This window comes from Sorex araneus, chromosome 4 (assembly GCF_027595985.1).
Source record: "Sorex araneus isolate mSorAra2 chromosome 4, mSorAra2.pri, whole genome shotgun sequence".
Classification (NCBI taxonomy): domain Eukaryota; kingdom Metazoa; phylum Chordata; class Mammalia; order Eulipotyphla; family Soricidae; genus Sorex; species Sorex araneus.
Genome location: NC_073305.1, coordinates 189,675,325 through 189,696,490, shown reverse-complemented (window position 1 = coordinate 189,696,490; position 21,166 = coordinate 189,675,325). Strand labels below are relative to the sequence as shown.

Genomic DNA, 21,166 nt, shown 5'->3' with positions numbered 1-21,166 from the left:
TGGGAACACGTATGCTTCAGGGAATATGTATGCTCCTAGGAACATGTGTACTCCTAGGAACATGTGTGTTCCTGGAAACAATTATGCTCCAGGAAATGTGCTGTGAGGAACATGTATGCTCCAGGGAACACATGTGCTCTGGGGAATACATGTGCTCCTGGGAATACGTGTACTCCGGGGAATACGTGTGCTCCTGGGAATACATGTGCGCTGGAGAACATGCATGCTCTGAGGAACATGTGTGCTTTGGGAAACACATGTGCTCGGGAGACATGCGTGCTTTAGGAACACGTGTGCCCGGGAACACGTGTGCCTGTCTCTGCCCGCAGCGCAAGGGCCTGCTCATCGCCTGCCTGTGCCACGACCTGGACCACCGGGGCTTCAGCAACAGCTACCTGCAGAAGTTCGACCACCCACTGGCCGCGCTCTACTCCACCTCCACCATGGAGCAGCACCACTTCTCGCAGACCGTGTCCATCCTGCAGGTGGGCCGCCCGCTCCCGAGCCCGGGGACGCAGGTTCCACACGTGTGGCTGTTGCTCCTGCTGCTCCCTCCTCTGCTCACAGTCGTTCCTGCGCGGGGTGGACACGCCTCTTCCCGCCTCAGACACGTGACGCCCGTCCCCTAGGCTGCCCCGAGCCCAGTGTGCGTCCGGCTTGATGGCGGCCCGTGGAGCTGGACCCTCGCATGGGGCCAGGGGCACAGGACGATGTGAGCCCTGGGCCCGGTTCCCTCTCCTGGGGAGCCCAGGCCCCGCCCCGGGAGGGCACCCCTCCTCTCTGGCCTCCCTGGGCAGTGCTCCCAGGGCTGGCCCAGCCTGCACGCTCCGCCTCCGGGTGCCTCAGCCTGGCGTCGGCGTGGGGGGCCTCGGCACAGGGGCTGCCCGCCCGCCCGGGCCCCAGGCTCAGCGCCCTGCGGGGCAGGGGTGCGTGTCCACGGGCAGGGGTCTGCCCTGTTGCTCTGCGTCTGGGTGCGTGTCCAGGCACATCCCGCCCCCACGCCTGTGCTGTTGCCTAGAGACTTGGGGCCCGGGCGGCCTGCCCTGCCCTCTGCTTCCTGGCGTGTTTGCGGGGGCGCCTTCCCCAGAGGCACGGGGCGCCCTGCAGCGTGGCCTTCCCCGCGCCCTCAGCCCTTCCTCCCGACACCCCCCCCAGCTCCGTTGGTCGGCCCTCCCCTTCCCTGTCGCCCCCTGGGGTGAGGAGTGACCCCGACTCTCAGCTGGTGCACGGGGCCCCAGCACGCCCCCGGGCCCGGGGCTGTGGTCGCTCAGCGTGTCCAGAACAGCCCTGAGCACTGCCTGGTCTGGGTCCTGCTTCCCACGGCCTTCCCACCACGCTCCTCCTCCTCCTCCTCCTCTTCCTCCTCCTCCCCCTCCTCCTCCTCACGCAGGCTGCCGACACTCTCCCCGAAACCCCGGGCAGTGGGGTCCTGAGCCCCTAAACTAACTCACCTTTGGTTTCCCACCTGGAGTCAGGATATGTTCCTGAGCGTGGCCCTCCTCTGAATGGCAGCCCGGTGACGGCAGCACCCCCACCCCACCATGGGCCTGGGGGCAGAGGGCAGGTCTCCGGCGTGGGTGCCCCGGGAGGCCGGGGACCGGAGTATCTGCATCTCCTGGGACGCAGGGTGCAGGCACCCATCCTGGGAAGTGTGTGAGACCGCTGGGGCCAGGAGCTGTTGCTCAAAAGTCGGGGTCCCCATGGTTTGCTTACCCAGCGCCACGCATGTGCCTTTATACCGTGAGACCACGGCTCCCGCTGGGCAGGGCGTGTGTCACTCCCGCATTCCGGGACATTCTGTTTTCAGCACTCAGAAGCAAAGTTTGATGGAACAGGCCAGTTAGGGATGGTGACTCTCAATTTCCATTAGTCTTAAATTTAAAATCTGTTCCGACTATTTTTATACCAACATCTTGGGGTCCCCTGACATTTTCCTAACTTTTTATAGCAGTAACATTTCTGTGGCAATTACAGCGTTCTTCCAAGTCATCTGCTGTCTGAGAGCGAAGTGTAGTTCCTGCAGCTCTGACGGCGACGCTGCCTTGCCCGCGAGTCTGCGGTGCCACACAGGCGGATCCCGCCGCGCCTCCCCGCACTCGGAGTCGGAGGGCGGGAGACGGCCTCTGCACACCACCCAGCCGCGCGGCGTGGGTTCCTCTGCCCGCTCCCTGAGCCCGGCCTGCCACACTGGTCACAGCTGTCAGTTCACCAGGAAAGGGAACTTCAGGACTTTTCAGGTGTCAGGACTGAAACCGTTCCAGGGGCCCCAAGCAGGGGTTGCTCGTTCTCCTTTTGCGGGAGCAGCAGTGCCCAGACCATTAATCAGCCCTTTGGTGCGTGGTCAGCAAGCGGCAGAAGGGAATTTCTATCTCCCAAACCGTGGTGTGGGGGCAGAGAGACGGTCTAGGGGTTAGGGCACAGGCCTGACGCATGGCTGAGCGAGGCTCAGCTCCCTGCACCTCGTGATCCCCTCGGTGGGGTCCCCCTGCAGGCTGTGACCTTGGAGCCCCCGAGCCCCCGGACGGCCTGTGAGGTCTTATCATGGCTCTCTCAGAGTTGCTGGTGGGCCAGGAGCTGCCGCGAGAAGCGAGTCTCGCTCATCTTCTTTCCGACAGGCGGAAATGCCGAGAGGCGAGTGGGCTGCTCTCGGGGGTGGGGCTCCGTATTATCCTGATCTGCTTTGTATGTTGTTATTCATTCCCCTGTGCAGTGGGGAGAGAGGGAGGCTGCAGTGAGTGCTGGGCCTTTCACTCCGAAGTCCTCTCTGAACTTTCCCCACTTATTCTGATACTGATAAGTAACCAAATTAACAGTTAACAAGACCAACGAAGAGCACTGCCTTTAAAATGGCCCTTAAGGGAGCTGGAGCGATAGCACAAAGGGGAGGTGTTTGTCTGGCACGCAGCCAACCCAAGTTTCATCCCTGGCATTCCATATGGGGCCCCGGGCACTGCACTCAGGAGTGCAGAGCCAGGAGGAACCCCTGAGCATCTCCGGGTGTGGCCCAAACAAAAGCCAAAAACTAATCAGCTCGTGGCACTCTCAGAGTCCCGAGTTTGTGCAGGGGTCCTGCAGGTTTGAGACGGCACGGACAGGCTCGAGTGCTCTGGGCCACATGCCAAAATGAAAAGGCCCAAGTTCAGGGATTTAACGAAGCTTAGACGACATGCAGGAATCGTCGTTCACCCTGGACATCGTAGTCTACTGGGGGCCCAGGGTGAAGACGTGCCCAGGTGCATCAACACTGAGCGGGCACTGCCTGTGTGGCTCGAGAGTGTGTCAGTCTTCGGCCCTTTCCCCGCCCGGAAAGCCCCTCACACCAGATGGCATCAATAGGGATTGCTCAAAGGGCAAATGCAAGAAGCATCGGCTTCTCTTCCTGTCAGAGAGGGTCTTGCTGGTGTTTCAGACCGAGATCTCGGTCTCCCGAGTTTCACCACGTGACGTGAAATCATGCATGTGGGGAGTTTTCTCCGAAAGTCACTTGACAGGACTTACTTTCCGGAACTAACTCCGTTTGCCGCCCTTGTAATTGTGTGTATTAACCGTTGGGTATAAACGTAGCGTCGTCTGACGACTGAAAGCATCTGGTCCGCACACAGCCTTAGGAGAAGTAAAGGCATCGTCAGGTATTTAGTTTTTAAAAGAGATGTTTAATGTTTTGAAGTTTTTAGTGTTTCATCCATCAGTCAATACATTTAGCTTAAGGCAAGAGATAACAATTAAAAATGAACTTCTCCTAGGCTGTATTGACTAATAATGAAGGTATTTGTAAAATTGACAGTTACACAAACTGAAGGTGTCTATGGCAACCCCCCCTTTTTTTTTTACTTCACTAAACACAACCCATTTTGGTGTCAGTTAATGAGCACCAACTTACAATCTCGGAAAAAAATTATGTGAAAAGGTTGTAGGAGCCCCCTGTACAGAGGTGATGGTGAGCTGATGGGGTCCAAATTCTAGCAGTTTCGGGTGTCACTGTGCGGGGCATCTCTCGGAAGCCCCCACAGGAGACAGGCCGCAGCTCATGCGTCAGTGACCGTGCACTGACCGTCAGCTTCTTCGTTCCTGAACAGGCTTTACTTGGAGGTCATGGAACATTTCATTCCAGGCCTTAGAAAGGTTATTACTCCATAGACTCATTGGAATAATGATATACTTAATTAAGCCCATTAACTTCCAGTCTTACTGATAATAAAGTCGTTAGTTTTAACCCTTCACTCACTGGAAATGCTTTTCCAACTAGGCAGCGTCTATTCCAGTCAGTGGAATCTTGTAGCGGCCGATGATGTGCCTGTAATTTTCGTGGCTCGGTTGTGGGCTTTTGGGTGCAGTTTCAGAAGACTCATGCCCCTGGCCGCTTACCCCGCTAGTCACTGCGAACCGTCCTTCTGTTCTCCCCGAGTCCGAGCTCTGTGTGCCAGCCGCCGTGGGCCGGCCCTCGGGCCGTGCGGGCGCCTGCTCACTCTCGCTGTCCCCGCAGCTGGAGGGCCACAACATCTTCTCCAGCCTGAGCTCCAGCGAGTACGAGCAGGTGCTGGAGATCATCCGCAAAGCCATCATCGCCACCGACCTCGCCCTGTACTTCGGGAACCGGAAGCAGCTGGAAGAGATGTACCAGACGGGCTCCCTCAACCTGAACAACCAGTCTCACCGGTAAGGACGGGCTCCCGGGCCGGGTCCCAGGGCTCACCTGCAGTACACCTGTGTCTGAGAAGGGGGAGTGCGACACTGCTGTCTGGACATTGATGTTTGAAAGAGAAAGTGCTTCAATTCCGGCTGTTTCTCATCTGACGTGCACTTTAACTATTTCATCAAGAACCCGTGATTTTTCTTGAACTGCTGACAATGTAAGGATGACCAGAATATGGATCAGGATTGGGTTTTTGTTTTTTTTTTGGTCACACCTGGTGATGCACAGGGGTTACTCCTGACTCTGCACTCAGGAATCACCCCTGGCGGCGCTCAGGGGACCATATGGGATGCTGGGATTTGAACCCGGGTTGGCCACATGCAAGGCAAACGCCCTCCCCGCTGTGCTATCACGCCAGCCCCTGGGTACTTCATTTTTTAAAAATTGTTTTGGGGCCAAACCTGGCAGTGCTCAGGGCTTACTCCTGGTTCTGTGCTCAGGGGTCACTCCTGGCTGGGTCTGGGGGACCATCTTTGGTGCTGGGCATTCAGTTACGGTTGGCCACAGGAGAGGCAGGTGCTGGGCTGGCCCCGGACTGGGTACTCCACAGGGGACTCTTCCTCCTTGAGACCTTTGTGGAGTTGCCACCGTCCAACATTCAGCCATTGGTCTGCAGACTCCAAAGAAAATACAAATAATTCCCTTTTTTAGGGTCCGACTCTTACTGACTGTGTGTGCTGGGTAGAGAGAACTGTCTACAGGGCTTGGTCTCGTCGAAGCACCAGCATGAGTGAGGCCGGGCAAGAGGCCACGGGCCAGGCGGGGTGCCCTGGAGAGTGACCAGTGACAGGGTGGCTCGGGGACCTGTGGAGAAGGCAGGGCCAGCTGGTCAGGGGCTCCCGGGGAAGCCGCTGCGTCTGTGTCTGTGTCTGTGTCCCGGGGTCCCGCCCCACAGTGCCCTCGCCTCCCTCGTGTCGTTCCCCTGGGAGTCCTCGAGAGCCGCCGAATCGGGTGTGTGTTGGTGTTTGCTCACTCTGCGTGTCTCTGGCTGAGCCGTTCGGTGGCCTTCCTCCTGGCCAGGTAGCGAGAGTCTCTCCTGCCGAGCGGCTCTCGGGTAGCCCAGCCTGGGCGGGGCCGTCAGCGGAGTCCGCTGCCTGCGGGACACGGCTGGCTCGGGGTAGCTCAGTTCCCGAAGCCACCTGCAGCTTCTGCCTCTGGGGGATTTCTTGAAGGAAGACAGGGAAGAGTTTGTAAACTCAAGTATATGCTATGTGTGGGTGGGGGGCGGGGGGTGGTCGGCAGAGCCCCCGGGTGCCCCTTCCTGCCTCGTGTCACCACCCTGGCACTTGCCCTGACGTCAGTGCAGAACACAGCGGGCGGTCCTGTGGGTAGCTCTTGTCCCTGGTTGTCTACACCTCTCAGCTGGGCAGGGTGTGGCAGGAAGCATTGCCGGGGGTCGCGCATAACCTGCTGGCTGGACCCCGTTGGCACACACCGTTTAGGCTGCAAAGTCGCTAACTAGGAGTAAGTCTCTTGTCTTGGCAAAATGACTGAAGTCATAGTTCTAACTTACAGAATATTTTAAATTATAGTTACAAGTCATATGACACCTGGTTCATACGTGTGTGTGTGTGTGTGTGTGTGTGTGTGTGTGTGTGTGTGTGTGTGTGAGCGGTCCTCTCTGAGTTAGATTTTGACCATTAAGAATTTCAAAGGTAATGCATGTCTTAGCAGTAGTTCAGCCTTTTTATAACTTTGTTTTGTTTGTTTGTTTTTTGCTCTTTGGGTCACACCTGGCGATGCTCAGGAGTTACTCCTGGCTCTGCATTCAGGAATCATTCCTGGCAGTGCTCAGGGAACCATATGGGATGCTGGGAATCGAACCCAGGTCGGCCACGTGCAAGGCAAACGCCCTACCCGCTGTGCTATCACTCCAGCCCCGTACCTTTTTATAACTTTGTGTTGTCTTTGTTGAGAACATTTTGTCTTTCTCTTGTATGCTATATTTCTATTAGATAATTTTAAAAAGTGTTAAAGTATTTTTAATATAATGATTTAACTTTATGAGCCTGAATTTGCCCTTTGTAGGGAGAAACTCCTGCCACCTTGCTCCAAGGGGCTGCTCCTCTCCTGGCAGGGCTCGGTGGTTGGCATGTGAGGGGTCAGACCCGTGGGTGCCAGAGGCTAACTACAGTGTGTCAAGTCCTTGGGGCCTCTCCCCGTCTGTGACATTCGTCCTTTTGAGGGGAGGCTGACAGCTGGTGCTCCGTTTGCCTCACAGGTTTAGAGTGTTTGTTATTTGGTGCCTCTGCGTGTGCCATGTCCTCTTGCTTGGTGCTCGTATCACACGGATAAACCCTCCCTCTCCTCTGTGGTGCTCCCGCCTTGCACGTCCTGTGCCATCAGTCACACGTCTTCTCGTGCCCACCCCAGCAGTCACCGCCCTCCGCGTCCCTCTGTCCAGGGGGCCGTGAGGCTGCAGAACTGGCACTTGCCCACTCACAGTGTCCCGACTGTCCCGTCCCCGTTCTCACCAGCCTCCCTTCCTCTCCCCCGAGAACCCGGAACACTCCTCTGGCCGTTGCCCCTCCTGCTTCCTCTCTGGGGCTGACGGTTTTCTCTCCCGTTCTCAAAAGAAGAAGGTCCTTGGGCCGAGTGCTAGCACAGCAGGTAGGTGCTTGCCTCGCACCCGGCCGACTGGGTGTGCCCCCCCACCCCCGACCGCCAGGAGTGACCCTGCATGCAGGGCCGGGAGGAAGCCCTGCACACTGCTGGGTGTGGCCCGAAACAAAGCAAAAGAGATGACTCTGCTACTGATAGTCTCATGTTTATAATATAGCACTTAGTATTATACCATTCCCGCATAATCTTCCACCTCAGGCAACAAAACTTACATGTGTCTTTGTCTTTTAGGCTTTCGTTGTAGAATATTATACTTCTGCATGCCATACACCTCATAGGTGAGGAATGCTTTGGGTTAAATAGTTAATTATTCAAATTCTCAAATAAAAAAATATATATACTCATCTCTACCATTTCCAATGCTTTACATTCATGGGGAATCTGATATCATCAAGCGTCAATGCGGAGAACTTCATCTCACGTTTCTTAAAGTGTATTAACAACAGATATTTTTCAACCTTTTCCTGAAAATGTCCTTACTTTGGCTTCTCTTCTCAAAGACAGTGTTGCTGAGTTCTAAATTAACAAGTGTATTTTTCAGAATTTTTTAAATGTTCGGTTGTCTAATAGCATCCTTTTTATTTTTTCACGATGAAAAGCCAGCCATAATTGTTCTTCAGTGTATGTCTCTTTGTTCTGGCTCGTTTTGAAGGTTTTTTTCTTTAAAATATTATTTTGTATGATGTACCCAAGTATGAATTTTATAATTTTATGATAAAATTATAAAATTATAAAATCTTATAATTTTGTCCTGATTAAGATACTTTGAGATTTCTGGGGTTTTGGATTTCAGTAACATTTGGGAAATATTTAATCATTTTTTCAAAATTTTTTCTTTTCTAAATTCAAGAACATTTTGGAAAGATTTAATCATTTTTTCAAAATTTTTTTCCATCCCATTTGACACTATTTTTTTCTTTAACTGTCACATGGTAGCTTGTAGGTTCCTATAGCTCTGTGCTGCTTTTGTCAGTTCTCTCTTGCCTCTGTGTGTGTGTGTGTGTGTGTGTGTGTGTGTGTGTGTGTGTGTATCTTGGCATGGATAATGATCTGTCTTTAAATTTCACTGATATTTTTCACATTCTCTCCAATCTGTGTTTAATTCCATCCCATGCCTTATATGATTTCATGTATTATGCTTACCAGTGCTGTTGTTCCTTTTCCATTCATTTCCCTGATTTTTGTGTTAGGACGGTGGTTTAGCATGCAGCTAAAGTATTGGTTGATAATGCAGTGTGCGGGAGCGCCCAGAGGCAGAGTGGCAGTGTCCCCCCACTGGGGGCTTCCCCCTGGAGGAGACTCAGTTTGGGGTCCGTGATCTGTCACCACTAGCCGTATAGCCGTATTTCAGTCCCGTAGCCCAGCAGGCGAGGGAAATCCCTGCATTTGTCCCTGCCCCTGGGACTGACCTCACGCAGACGGGGTCCTGGTGCTTTCTCCACTTAGAATCGGAGTATCTCACCTTTGATGAACGCTGCGTCGTATTTCACTGCACATGGATTGCATATGCACTGAACAATTTCTTTATCCATTCTTCCGTCATTGGACATCGGGCCCAAGTCTTAGCTCTTATGAATAGTGAACATTGTAGGGAATATAGGAGCACAAATATCTTTTTGAAATACTCTTTTTGGGCTCTTGGGGTAGATTCCGGGAAGAATTACTGGGTCATGTGGAAACTCTGTTTTCCGTTTTTTGAGACGTCCTTGCATGGTGTCCCACAGAGGCTGAGCCAGGTGGTGTCCCCACTCACAGTACACGAGGCTTCCTTCTCTCCTGCACACCTGCCATAACTGCCTGTTTCGAAAACTTCTTTAGTTGGGCCTGGAGCAATCGTAAAGTGGGCAGGGCGTTTCCCTCGAGCACAGCCAATCAGGATTTGATTCCCAGAACCTTCTATGGTCCTCCAAGTCCTGCCAGGAATTATGCCTGAGCACAGAGCCAGGAGTAAGCCCTGAGCACAGCTGGGGTGGCCAAAAGTATATAAAAATAAAATAATAAAACATTTTGGCTATGACTGCCTCACTGGTTTGGGGTGTGATAGCTCATTGCTGCTTGGATTTGCGTTTCCCTGATGATTAGTGAGAGCAGTTCTGCATCTATCTGTTCACCTCCTTATACCTCCTTGGGTACGTAGAGATCTGACGTGTCTTTTCAGATCTTCTCTCCATTTTTGGAAGTTTTTTTGGTTATTTCCTGTCAGGTTTTGTGAGTGCTTCCTAAATGTTGAATATTAGGCCTTGTCCAGTGTTTGGTGACCAAATATTTTCTGTCAGTAGGGTGTCTTTTTATTCTAACTCTAATTTACTTCACAGTGGAGAAACTTCTTTTGTAATTCTGTTTTCACTTCTGTCTTCTTGGCCAATAGCGTGAGATCGTTGAAGACACTTTTGAAGATACTTCATGGAGAGTTTTGCCTGTTCTCCTTGGCGTGTTTTATGGATTTGGGTGCACTATGGAGGATTTTAACCCATTAGCATCCACTTGTGTGCATGGTGTGGACGTGACAGGCGTCCTTTTCACACGTGGCTGCCCGGTTTTCCCAGCTCTGTGCGCTGTTGAAGGGACTCCTGGAACCCTCCATTCACCTGCATATTTTGTCAGAGATGAACTATTTCTTTGCTTCGGCTATAACGTTCATGTCTTTACTAATATTCCCCGCCTCATCACTTCCGAATATACACCCTCCAGGGGATTTTTTAATGTTCCTGTTATTTACTTTGAGATCAGTGGCTCTTCCTCTCGATTCCTCCTTCTGTCTGTCTTCTTGACTTAGTTTCCCCTGCATGCTGGCTCACATTCTCTTGCCTATATCATTGTGTACACAGTCAGGACCTATATTTATTTTCTTCTTGTTTTTTTTTTAATTTTTCAATTTTAGGTGGAGGCAGGGGTAAAACCTGGCCATAAATAAAGTGATTTCAGGGACCTGAAGAGCTCCTGCTTGCTTGTTTCACCCTTTCTGGCTCTCCCCTTTCTAAGATTTCTTCCTTCAAGTTCCACAGGCTCTAGCAACCCAAATTCTAACATCCCCATCATAATAGACTTTCTCTTAGACCCCCAGAACCTCCTCTGAGCCATACACAGAGAAACCTAAATATGGACTCCTAAAGGCTGAGCTCTTTTCACTTCTGCCTACTTACTGTGCAGTAATACCTTCGGAATTTTTTATTTTATTGTTCTCAAACCCTAAAAATGTATTGCTCATCTCCTTATCACTATATTATATTTTCTGTACCAGTTTAAAAAATGCGCTCTCCCCCACTCCCAGTGTCACTGTGAAGTATTGAAAATCAATACTTAAATCTCAATCCTAAAAATCATTAGGCTTAAAATGCAAATTATTGCCGAACTTAAGGGATATTACATAAATGGAGATAAATGCCATAATCATGGATTGTGAAACTCAATATTGATAATATTTTCCACAAATATCTCTCCTAAGATGAAATCGCAGTCAAAATTTCTGTGGAATTATTTTGTAGGCATCAGCAAGATGACACAAAGTCATATAGAAATACAGGAGACCTAGGATAGACAATTTCAGGAAGTCAGGGAAGAGCTTATTCCACTGGATTTCAAGTCCTAGAATAAAGTAACAGTAACAAGAGTTTGTGTATTGATATTCGTGTAGACCCAAGCCCTGGTAGGATGGATTACAAAAGACCCACACTCTGAAATCTGTTGGTTGCTAGGATAATTCACTGGGGGAGTGGATGGTATTTTCAGCAAAGGGTCTTTACCAGGGTTTCAGTTGAATGACAACTGTAAACTTTACACATAATCATTACCAAAAAATATCGTAGAAGAAAGTCTTTGCGACCTTGTGGTAGGCATCAACTCCTTGGATGTGTTAACCCATTGGTCTTCAGAGAGGTTGGTCCAAACTTCCCACTGTAGAATGAGCAGGTTCTGGGGCCTGCAGGTGATAAGTGTTTGGTCGTGGTGTTCATTTCTCAAGACACACGTGTGTCATTATCAGAGCATGCGATCGTACTGAAACAAAGCCAGACAGTGCCAAAGCAACGCACAGCCCACTGACCAGTCATCCCTCTGTGAAACTGATGACATGTACAAGGCCGGCAGCTCCAGCCACTGTTTGTGAGTGGACGGCCAGTTGTCCCGGAACCTTCCCTGAGGGGCTGTTTCCGGTGTGTTGTGTTCGGTCCTTTGTGAAACCAGGGGACCCCACTGGTGCAGGGACTGAGGAGTCCCTCTCCTCCCATTGCTCCGTGCTGTTCCTCGGTCAGAGTCATGGCACCGTCATCGCTGCAGCTCTGCAGGCAGCCCGGGGCCGGGCCAGGCCTCAGCGCTCGTGTTGTTGGTACTGCACTGGCTGTTCTGGGTCTTCCGCTCCTCTGGGTAAGCAAACATTCCATTGTGCAGGTGGCTAATGTAAATGACAGAGTTATGGCTTACCTTCGTTGATTTTTTTTCTTTTTGGTTCACACCTGGCAATGCACAGGGGTCACTCCTGGCTCTGCACTCAGGAATTACTCCTGTCGGTGCTCAGGGGACCATATGGGATGCTGGGAATCGAACCCAGGTCGGCCGCGTGCAAGGCAAACGCCCTACCCACTGGGCTATCGCTCCAACCCCTTTCATTGATTTTTTCATTCCAGAACTAAACTTGCATAACTGGGACAAAACTTTGGTCCTGGCATATAATATTTTATATAGTCTCGGGTATGCTGTATTTGTGCTGAGTCTATGTATGTGTAGCTTTGTTTTTGCTGGGGGTCACGCTTGTCTGTGCTGGGGGCTTACTCCTGGCTCTGCTCAGGGCTCACTCCTGGCTTCAGGGACACGCGTGTTCCTGGGGTTGGACTCAGACTGTGTGCAGAGAAAGTGCCTTGCCTTCTTTGTTCTCTCCAGTGTAGGAAAGTTTGCATCTTTGCTCATGAGAGATAGGTCTGAAATTTCCTTTTGATGTCTTTGTCTACTTTAGGCTTCAGGGGTAAGATGGTATCATAAAATTAAAATTTCTTCACTTCTGTTCTCTAAAAGAGAGTATGAAGAATTCAGGAGTAAAATTTAATTTACCCCTGAGATGCTTGATAGAACTCACCAGTGAAACCTTCTGTGCCTGGAACTTTCTGTTTGGAAAGATTTTTGATCATTAATTTACCTAATGAATATGGATATACCTATCGTCTGTTCTTCTTGTGTGTTTTGAGAAATGTTGTTGTTCACAAAATTGGTCCCTTAAGCTGAATAAATCTGTAGGTGTAGTGTTGTTTGTAGTCTTCTGTTACACATTCATGTCTATGAGGTCTGTAATGATGTCTCCCTTTTTTGTTTCTGATATTAGTAACTTAAATTCTTCGTTTTTCTTGAATGAACTTCTAGCTTATCAATTTTATTGATCTTTTCAGAAATGAGCTTTCTGTTAGTTTGATTCTCTCTAATTGTGTTAAATTAATTTGGTTTTACTTTAGTGTGAAATTAATCTGGTTTCAATTTAATTTATTCCTGCTCTAATTTACCTTTGTAAATAAATGATTGGGATTTAACTTGCTACTTTTATAATTTCTTGAAGTGAAACCTTAAGTTGTAAGTTTTAGACCTTTTTTGGGGGGAGATGTGTTCTTAATGCTATAAACGTCCCTCTAGTCATTGCTTTCACTGTATCTCACATTTTTTTTTCTTTTTGGGTCACACCCGGCAATGCACAGGGGTTACTCCTGGCTCTGCACTCAGGAATTACCCCTGGTGGTGCTCATGGGACCATATGGGATGCTGGGAATCGAATCCGGGTCGGCCGCGTGCAAGGCAAACGCCCTACCCGCTGTACTATCGCTCCAGCCCCTGTATCTCACATTTTTGTTGCGTCTTCATTTTAAATTTGTTTTCAGTGTTTCACTTTTTTTCTAGATTTCCTTTGAGAATTATGTGCTATTTATAAATGTGTCCACATATTTAATCTCTATATGCTAAAGGAAATTTCCCAGCTGCTTTTCTATTATTGGTATGTACTACCTGAAGTATGCATTGTATGTTTTATATTCTTTTTAATTTTAAGGGTGTCAGGGCTGGAGTGATAGCACAGCGGGTAGGACGTTTGCCTTGCATGCAGCCAACCCGGGTTCGGTTCCCAGCATCCCATATGGTCCCCTGAGCACGGCCAGGGGTAATTCCTGAGTGCAGAGCCAGGAGTGACCCCTGTGCATTGCCAGGTGTGAACCAAAAAGCAAAAACAAACAAACAAACAAAAATGATGTGTTTTATGATCTATAATATGACAAATATTGGTGATTGTTCTATGTAAACTTGAAAAAATTGTCTTCTGATGTTGGATGAAGTATAGTCTGTGAGATGTCAATAATTAAGATACTGAGTTCAAATATGTTCTCATTCCATACCCACTGGACTTGCCCGCTAAGTGACTGCAGGATGTCGAAGTCTCCCACTCCAGCAGTGGGTCCCTTTATTCATCCTTGGTGTCACGTCAGTTCTGCCTCACCTGTGTTGATACTCTTCTGTTAGACACATAGAAGTCACCAGGTCTCCCTGGAGTGTGCTAGTGTGGAATGTTCTTCATTAGGGTTTCCTTTCCTCTGGTCAACTGTCTCCCATTTTCTTACTAATGTCAGCATGAAATACCTGTACCATCCTTTTACTTTCATCTCTGTGTGCAATTATATTTAACATGATTTTTTGGGGAGAGATGGTAGGGTACTTGCTTTGCAAGTATGGTTGACCTGGCATCTGTTCATGTCACCCCATATGGTCACTGAGTCCCCTCAGGAGTGACCCCTGAGTGCAGAGCCAGGAGTAAGCCACGGGTATTTTTTGTTACCCAAAACTTAAAAAAAAAATTTTAATAAAGTGAACTTGTAGGCATCATATAGTTGGGTATTGCTGTTTGATTAGCTCATATGATTTCTTTTAATTGGCATGTTTAGATCATGGCATTTAACATAATTAATGATCATTCCATTAATACCTGTCCCGTTGTTTAATACTTTTCCCTTGTTTTTATCTTTTAGTTTGTTTCTTTGTTTTTGTGCATTCTCTCTCCCTCTGTCTGTCTCTTCCCCGCTCTCAGCCACAGGCTGGAGAGACGAGTGGGGAGTTCGTGTGATTTAGTGCAAAGACCCAGCCCAGACCTTGTACCCACAAAACACATGCTCTGCCACGGAGCCTGACCCTCGGAGGGTGTCCAGGAGGGGATGGGCCCCAGTTGGGGTCAGGGAGGGACTTATCTGAGTGGGTGTCCATGCGGGGGTGGGCCCCAGTCAGCCCGAGTCTGAGCTTTGGTCACTCAGGGCTCCCCTGGGCTTCAATGGACCCACGGTGTGGCCATGGGAGACCCCCAGGCCACAGTGACACACAGGCCCTGCCAGGGCAGTGATGACACAGGGGCCCCGCCAGGGCAGTGGTGACACACACGGGCCCCGCCAGCGCAGTGGTGGCACACACGGGCCTCGCAGCGTGCTTGTGCAGAGGTGTGGGAGCGTGTGAGGGGCTGTGTGGTGGCTCCTGTCCTGCCACAGCAGTGGACGCTTCTGTGTCTGAGTGACGAGGACCGAGAGATCACCCCGGAGCACTGAGACAGGCTGTTCAACACCGCCTGAAGCTCTGTCCCACCAGGGGGTCTCTGCAAAGAAAGAGCATCTCCAGCTCAGGCCGCCTCTCCTGAGAAGCCCCGAGAATGGTTCACCACCGAGTTGGGCATGTGAGCGACTGCTTTCATTAAAGGCGTGGAGCACACAGTTGGTTCTTTCAATTTACTCATTCATGCCTAATAAATACCTGCTGCTAAGACTTTTGTCTAAACGGGCGGGAGCAGAGTGCAGGGCGGGGGGGGGGGGGGGCGGGCAGGGCGCTGGGCCTGGCCTGCAGCTGAGCCGGAACCACAGAGACACACGGACCCTACGAGAAATGGGCCCCAGTGTGGAGCCAGCAACAAGCCCTGGGCACCACTGCCCCCGAATAAACCATTTTCTCAGCGAGATTACGATCACCACTGACAGTCTCTGTCTTCTTCAGTGGCTGCACCCACAGGGAATTGAGTCCAGGAAGAATGTTGGTGGTTTGGTAATGGAATAAACATCTTATCCTTCGGTAATGGAATAGGCATCTTATTCTAGCTACATTCTTTTTGTTTCACGGAGTTATAGTGCTACAAAGTATTATTTAGAAAAAGCTAACTAGAATTTTCCTTCTTTGTTGTTTGTTTTTGGTTTTTTTTTATGGTTTAGGGCCGCACCCAGTGGTGTTCAGGGCTTACTCCTGACTCTGTGCTCAGGGATCACTTCTGGGAGGGATCAGGGGACCATTTTGGGTGCCGGGATTGAATTTGGGTCGACAACATGAAAGGCAAATGCCCTCCCCTTTGTACCGTCTCTCCTGCTCCCTTGCTAGAATATCTCACCAAGAGAAATGAACATTGGTGAGCACAGTGGGTAGGGCGTTTGCCTTGCCTGTGGTCAACCCGGGTTCGATTTCTCCGTCCCTCTCGGAGAGCCCGGTAGGCTACCGAGAGTATCCTGCCTGCATGGCAGAGCCTGGCAAGCTCCCTGTGGTGTATTCAATATGCCAAAAACAGTAACAACAAGTCTCACAATGGAGACGTTACTGGTGCCCGCTCGAGCAAATCGATGAACAATGGGATGACTATGCTACATACAGTGCTACAGTGCAATATAGATGGAACGAGATCGACATATTTCAAAGTGAAATAATTATTTGTAAAGAGGTAAATGGTGTTTTGCATGATACCCGCCCAGCTCAGAAATAGTGTGCTTGTTCCTTTAAGAAGCCACAAACCAGAGCTCAGTCTTTCCTCATTAAACCACAACCGCACCTTCCACTCAGGACTCACCTCCTCCAGCGGGGGAGTCTGCATCCCCTGATCCCTTTAGACCTGTGGTTTGGGGGCATCTGTGTGAACCTCCTCAGCCTGCTCTGGCGTCGGGGCCGGCAGGTGGGCTCGGGGTGTGTGTCAGGGACTGTGGACAGCGCCGAGGCCGGGACGGTCCCAGGCCAGGGCTCCTGGGCAGCTCTGGGACAGAGCCACGCTGGGTGCGCGTGTCCCTTGGCGGGACAGAGCCCGGCTGGGCAGGACAGGGCCAGTACAGGCGGGGACGGGTCTCGAGGAGGACAGCTGGGTCATCTTTGTGGGGGGGGGGGCGCGGTCAGGCCCATAGCCCAGGGCAGTGACCACAGCCCCGGGGCAGAGCAGAGTGAGGTGAGCGCGGGGGCTGGAGGGCCTGACTTCGGGGTCATCCTGGTGCTTCTTCGCAGGGTCGGTGTTATGTCCCATGTGACAGGAGAGGACGGGATGGGTCATTGCTGCCCTGGGCTTCCCAAGTCCCCTAAGGCTAGAAGTCGAGGCCTGGCCTGTTGGGCCCGCCCACAGCCACAGTGCCCCGGGACCGAGTCCCTCACCTCACGGCTGGTTCCTCCGCCCGTCCCTGCCGGGGACTCTCTCCGGCACGGACGCCCGGAGCGGTGCTGACCGTGCCGTGTCTCTGTGTTGCAGAGACCGTGTCATTGGCCTGATGATGACAGCCTGTGACCTGTGCTCCGTGACCAAGCTGTGGCCCGTCACCAAGCTGACAGCCAATGACATCTATGCGGAGTTCTGGGCTGAGGTATGCTCTGGCGCCTTCTGGAAACAGGGGTGGTACCAAGAAATGGGGTGGGTGGGGGGGAATGACATACCCGGGTGACTTAATGCCATCTTAGTGGCTTACCCTGCCGCCCCATACCTGGGAACTCGGGCCAACTTCACGGGCAGAGTGGTTGTGTTGCATGTTGCAGTGTGCTTGTGAGTCCTTTGCTCTCAGCCACGCATGGACTCAGGCCTGAACGGCAGGGACACTGCCAGCTTCCCTGACTCAACAGCCAGTGCTCAGTTCATTCACGAAACACAGCCAGGCGACAGCTCCATCGAAATCGGCAGCAGAAGACCCTCAGGGAGCCCCCCACCTGTGCGAGACACGCTTTAGTCACAGGTTCCCGAGGACTGCTGTCTTGCACAGCATCAGATTGTGTAACTGGTCCAGTGGCCAATTCAGCCGCACACGGGCCCATGAAACGTGTGGGGCAGCAGTGCAGGTCCCTCCGTTCCTCTCCTGAAGGAACGTGTGTGTAACTCTCACTGTTTGTTCTTTGATGGGATCTTCTCAGTGACCAGAAACAGTTTATCTTCTGGACTGTGCTTGTTTGGTAAGTCAGGGCCTAACCTTCCCTCCCCACCCCCCGCCCCTGCCATCCCTCTCAGGGCGACGAGATGAAGAAGCTGGGGTTACAGCCGATCCCCATGATGGACAGAGACAAGAGGGGAGAAGTCCCGCAAGGCCAGGTACGAACTGTGTGACGCGGCCGAGTCCGCACGAGCAGGCGTCCGGCGAGCCTGGGGTTGTGTATACTGAGATGACGGTTCTTTCCCTCTGCGGACTTGGTAATCGATGCTGAGACCTATGAGACTTCTTGCTTGTACTGACGGAAAAGTATATCCGGTTTTTTTTAATTGAATCGAGGTGAGATACAAAGTAACAAAGTTGTTCATGGTTGGGATTCAGTCTTACTGTGTTCCGATATCTGTCTCTTTATCAGTCTACGTTCCTCACCACCAGTGTCCCCGGTTTCCTTCCTGCCCCACCCATCGCGGCTTCTATGGCAGGCACTACTCCTCTCTCTCCCTCTCTCTCTCCCACTCTCTCTCTCCCACTCTCTCTCTCCCTCTCTCTCACTAGGCATTATGGTTTGCATTGCAGATACTGGAAGGTTTCCGTGTAAACCTTCACCTACTCCCAGCACTCAGTTCCTGTCCAAAGTGATCATTTCCAACTCTTACCGTCATACTGGTCCCTTCTCTGTCCTAACTGCCCCTCCTCCCCCAAACACTTGTGACAAACTCCCAACCACGGATAAGTCCTCCCGGCCCCAGTTTTCCCTGGCCTTGGATAGTAGCCTCATATCTGTATTTTATATTCTAGAAGGAATTCTTGGGCTGGATCCCCCGTTCGGTGATTGCCGGCAGCTCTAGCACTGGGCCATGTGGCCGGATTGACCAGGAGTGGCCCCGGGGCTCCTGAGAAGCCCAGAGCGGCTCCCAGAGCAGGCTTGAGGTCCTCGTCTGCGTGTAGGGCGGGCAGTGAGCAGCCCTGTCCTGTCCAGCCCTGAGCTGTGTTATACTCAAGAAGGACCGAGCCACCGGTGGCCTGAGCTTGAACCCTGGAACCAAGTACTGTCCCCGTTTAGATGCCATTGAGGGTAGTCAGACTGAGCCGAGGGAAGTCAGGGTTAAAGTGGACTCAGCTGGGGGCTGGGGGCAGCGGAGGGGCAGGTGCTAGTCTTGCACATGGCCAGCCTGGGTTCGATCCCTGCCACCCTGTATTGTCCTCACCAGAATCGATCCCCGAATGCAGAGCCAGTGGTAAGCTCTGGGCACTGCCAGGTGTGGCCCAACGCCCACAGAATAAATAAAAATATAAAGAGTGCTCGACCCTCTGTGTTGGGCCCCACTTCTGGCCGCTGTGTTTGCAGAGAACAGAGGGTCCCTCTGACTTGAAAAAAGTAGATGAATTTAAACTTTTTTAAAAATCTTTTTGGGTCACACCCAGCGATGCTCAGGGGTCACTCCTGGCTCTGCGCTCAGAAATCACTCCAGGTGGTACTTGGGATGCCAGGGATCGAGCTCAGGTCAGCTGCATGCAAGGCAAATGCCCTCCAGCCATAGGTAATTAATTTTTAACAAGAAAGGTTATGTCATAGAATATGCGGAGATGTTTTCTGGAGATGAACATTATAGATTTTGATTAAATGCGTGTTTCCTAACAAGCACTGTCTAATATTGTGGTGCACACTGAACTGTGTCTCACCATGAATTAGCATTAGTTTTCTAGACCCGCCTATGCAATCTCCGGTTTCCATGGATAGTGTGAAATATTTCATAGATGGAGGTCTCCTTAGATTGGCAGTAGTCTTGAATAAGAATAAAGAAGGAAGTTAACGACAAATCATGATGGTACAGGATTTAGTGTAGAAAGGGATTCCCCAAAATCACACAGTCTTGCATTTTGACATATTCTCATGTTTCCCACTTTATTTAAGTCAGTTGCTGTGACGAGGCAGGAAGGGCGGGTCAGTGCAGCCTACTGCCTCTCTTGCCTGTGGCCATGCTCCCGTCCTCAGCCCGGGGCTGGCTGTCCACTCTCAGCCCCCACAGTGTAGTTGCTGGCTCGCAGGGTTTCCAGAACCTTCCCTTTCATGTTGCCACGACATTCCATCTGGCTAGTCTCTGCTTCCCCCGGTACGGGAAAGGCCAGCTTCCGCCTACGGTTCTGTGACTATTCTCCTCTCTGGCTCCATCGCCTCACACTGAGTGCTGGGGGGCAGGCTCCGTGCTAGTGGGCTTACAGACCAGAACCGATTGCTAGTGTTTGTGCCAAAATGTTAGATCCATTTACAGGGGAGAGCAGTATGTGTCTGGGACCAACGAGTAGCTTAGGAACTCCAAGTTCTGGCCCCTGTGAAGCCGGCTTCTGCCGTACGTAGCAGTTACATGCTGCTGGTAAGGCACATCTGAAGCCTGCCCTGTGGAGAGCCGTGTGGGAGCCGTGTCGAGGGCGGGGCGTGGCGCCTGGTCTCTGTAGGACCGCCACATCGCGTTGGTGTTTGGGGAGTGCTGTTGTTCTAGTGCATTCTAAAGATGTCTCTGAGCGTCTAACGCACGTTAGAAGGCGCTCAGTGCTGGCTGTACTCGGGGGTGAGCCGGGTGTCCCGTGGTGAGGGGCAGTGTCTGCGGTCGGGACGGAGGCTGCAGGCGCGGGCTGATTGGCGTTCTGTCTCTCCCCCGTGTGGCGGCAGCTGGGCTTCTACAACGCCGTGGCCATCCCCTGCTACACCACCCTCACGCAGATCTTCCCGCCCACGGAGCCGCTCCTCCAGGCCTGCAGGTAGGTGCCCGCTGCCCCACGCCCGTGTGCCGAGGCGCCGAGCGGATGTCCCCGCGTGGACAGGACGCCGCTGCTGGCTTGAGGGCCTGGGCCATGGCGCGTGCGGGGGGACCGGGGCGACGTGATCGGGGACCCTCTTGTTCTTCCCGTCTCCCCGGGGGGAGCGTAAGCTGCGTGTTGGCTGTGCCAGCCGCCCCCCCCCCCCCCCGAGAACTGGGGTCACTCCCCTTCGCAGAGGTCACGTGTCTGGAGGGGCAGGAGCGATCAGGGATGGGCAGGCCGGGGTCTGGGCGCCTGGGAGCCGCCTAGGTCAGTCACAGGAGGAGCGGCTGCTTGGGGGGACAGCGGCTGAAGGGGCGCAGCGCCTCGGAGAAGGACGTTTGAGGGACAAGGGCCAGGCCCGGGCCTACCTCCACACTCTCTCACTGGTCCCTGCAACCTTGATTCTGTTATTGCTTTTTGTTTTTATTTGCGTTTCGGGTCACACCCAACAATGCTCAGGAGTCACTCCTGGCTCTGCACTCAGGAATGACTCCTGGTGCTGCTCGGGTCCATATGGGATGCTGGGAATCGAACCCGGGTCGGCCACATGCAAGGCAAACACCCTACCTGCTGTACTATTACTCCAGCCCCAAGTATCCTGGATTCTTTATTGTTTGTTTTAGTGTTTTTGTTGTTTTAGTTTTGGTTTGTTTTTTTTTTTTAGTTTCTAGTAGAGCAGTAATCTTGGTCTGGAAGCGTGATGCCTAGGAATATAGTCTTTTGAAAAGGCAAAGACATAAAGCGCGGCAGGTTTCTGTTGTCTCCAGGATTCTTTCCCCACAGACGTCTCCTGGGGTGCTTGGCCTGAGGGTGGCGCTGCCCACTGGCCACTGGCAGGGCCCCTTTCCGCACCTGATGTCGGGGAGGGAAGCCCAGGACTGGGTCTGCAGGGCTGGGC

The 21,166-nt window shown here is 51.9% G+C and overlaps 1 protein-coding gene across 3 annotated transcripts in view; it reads left to right on the top strand.

Moving 5' to 3' along the window:
• PDE10A (phosphodiesterase 10A) overlaps positions 1-21,166 on the top strand; it is a 370,412-nt gene that overhangs the window by 343,427 nt on the left and 5,819 nt on the right. For all 3 annotated transcript variants that reach the window (XM_055137220.1, XM_055137218.1, XM_055137219.1), the window contains 5 exons: positions 330-485; positions 4,484-4,656; positions 16,803-16,914; positions 17,547-17,627; positions 20,138-20,226. In XM_055137220.1, the coding sequence (XP_054993195.1) occupies positions 330-485; positions 4,484-4,656; positions 16,803-16,914; positions 17,547-17,627; positions 20,138-20,226 (611 nt within the window). The remainder of the gene's footprint in view (positions 1-329; positions 486-4,483; positions 4,657-16,802; positions 16,915-17,546; positions 17,628-20,137; positions 20,227-21,166) is intronic.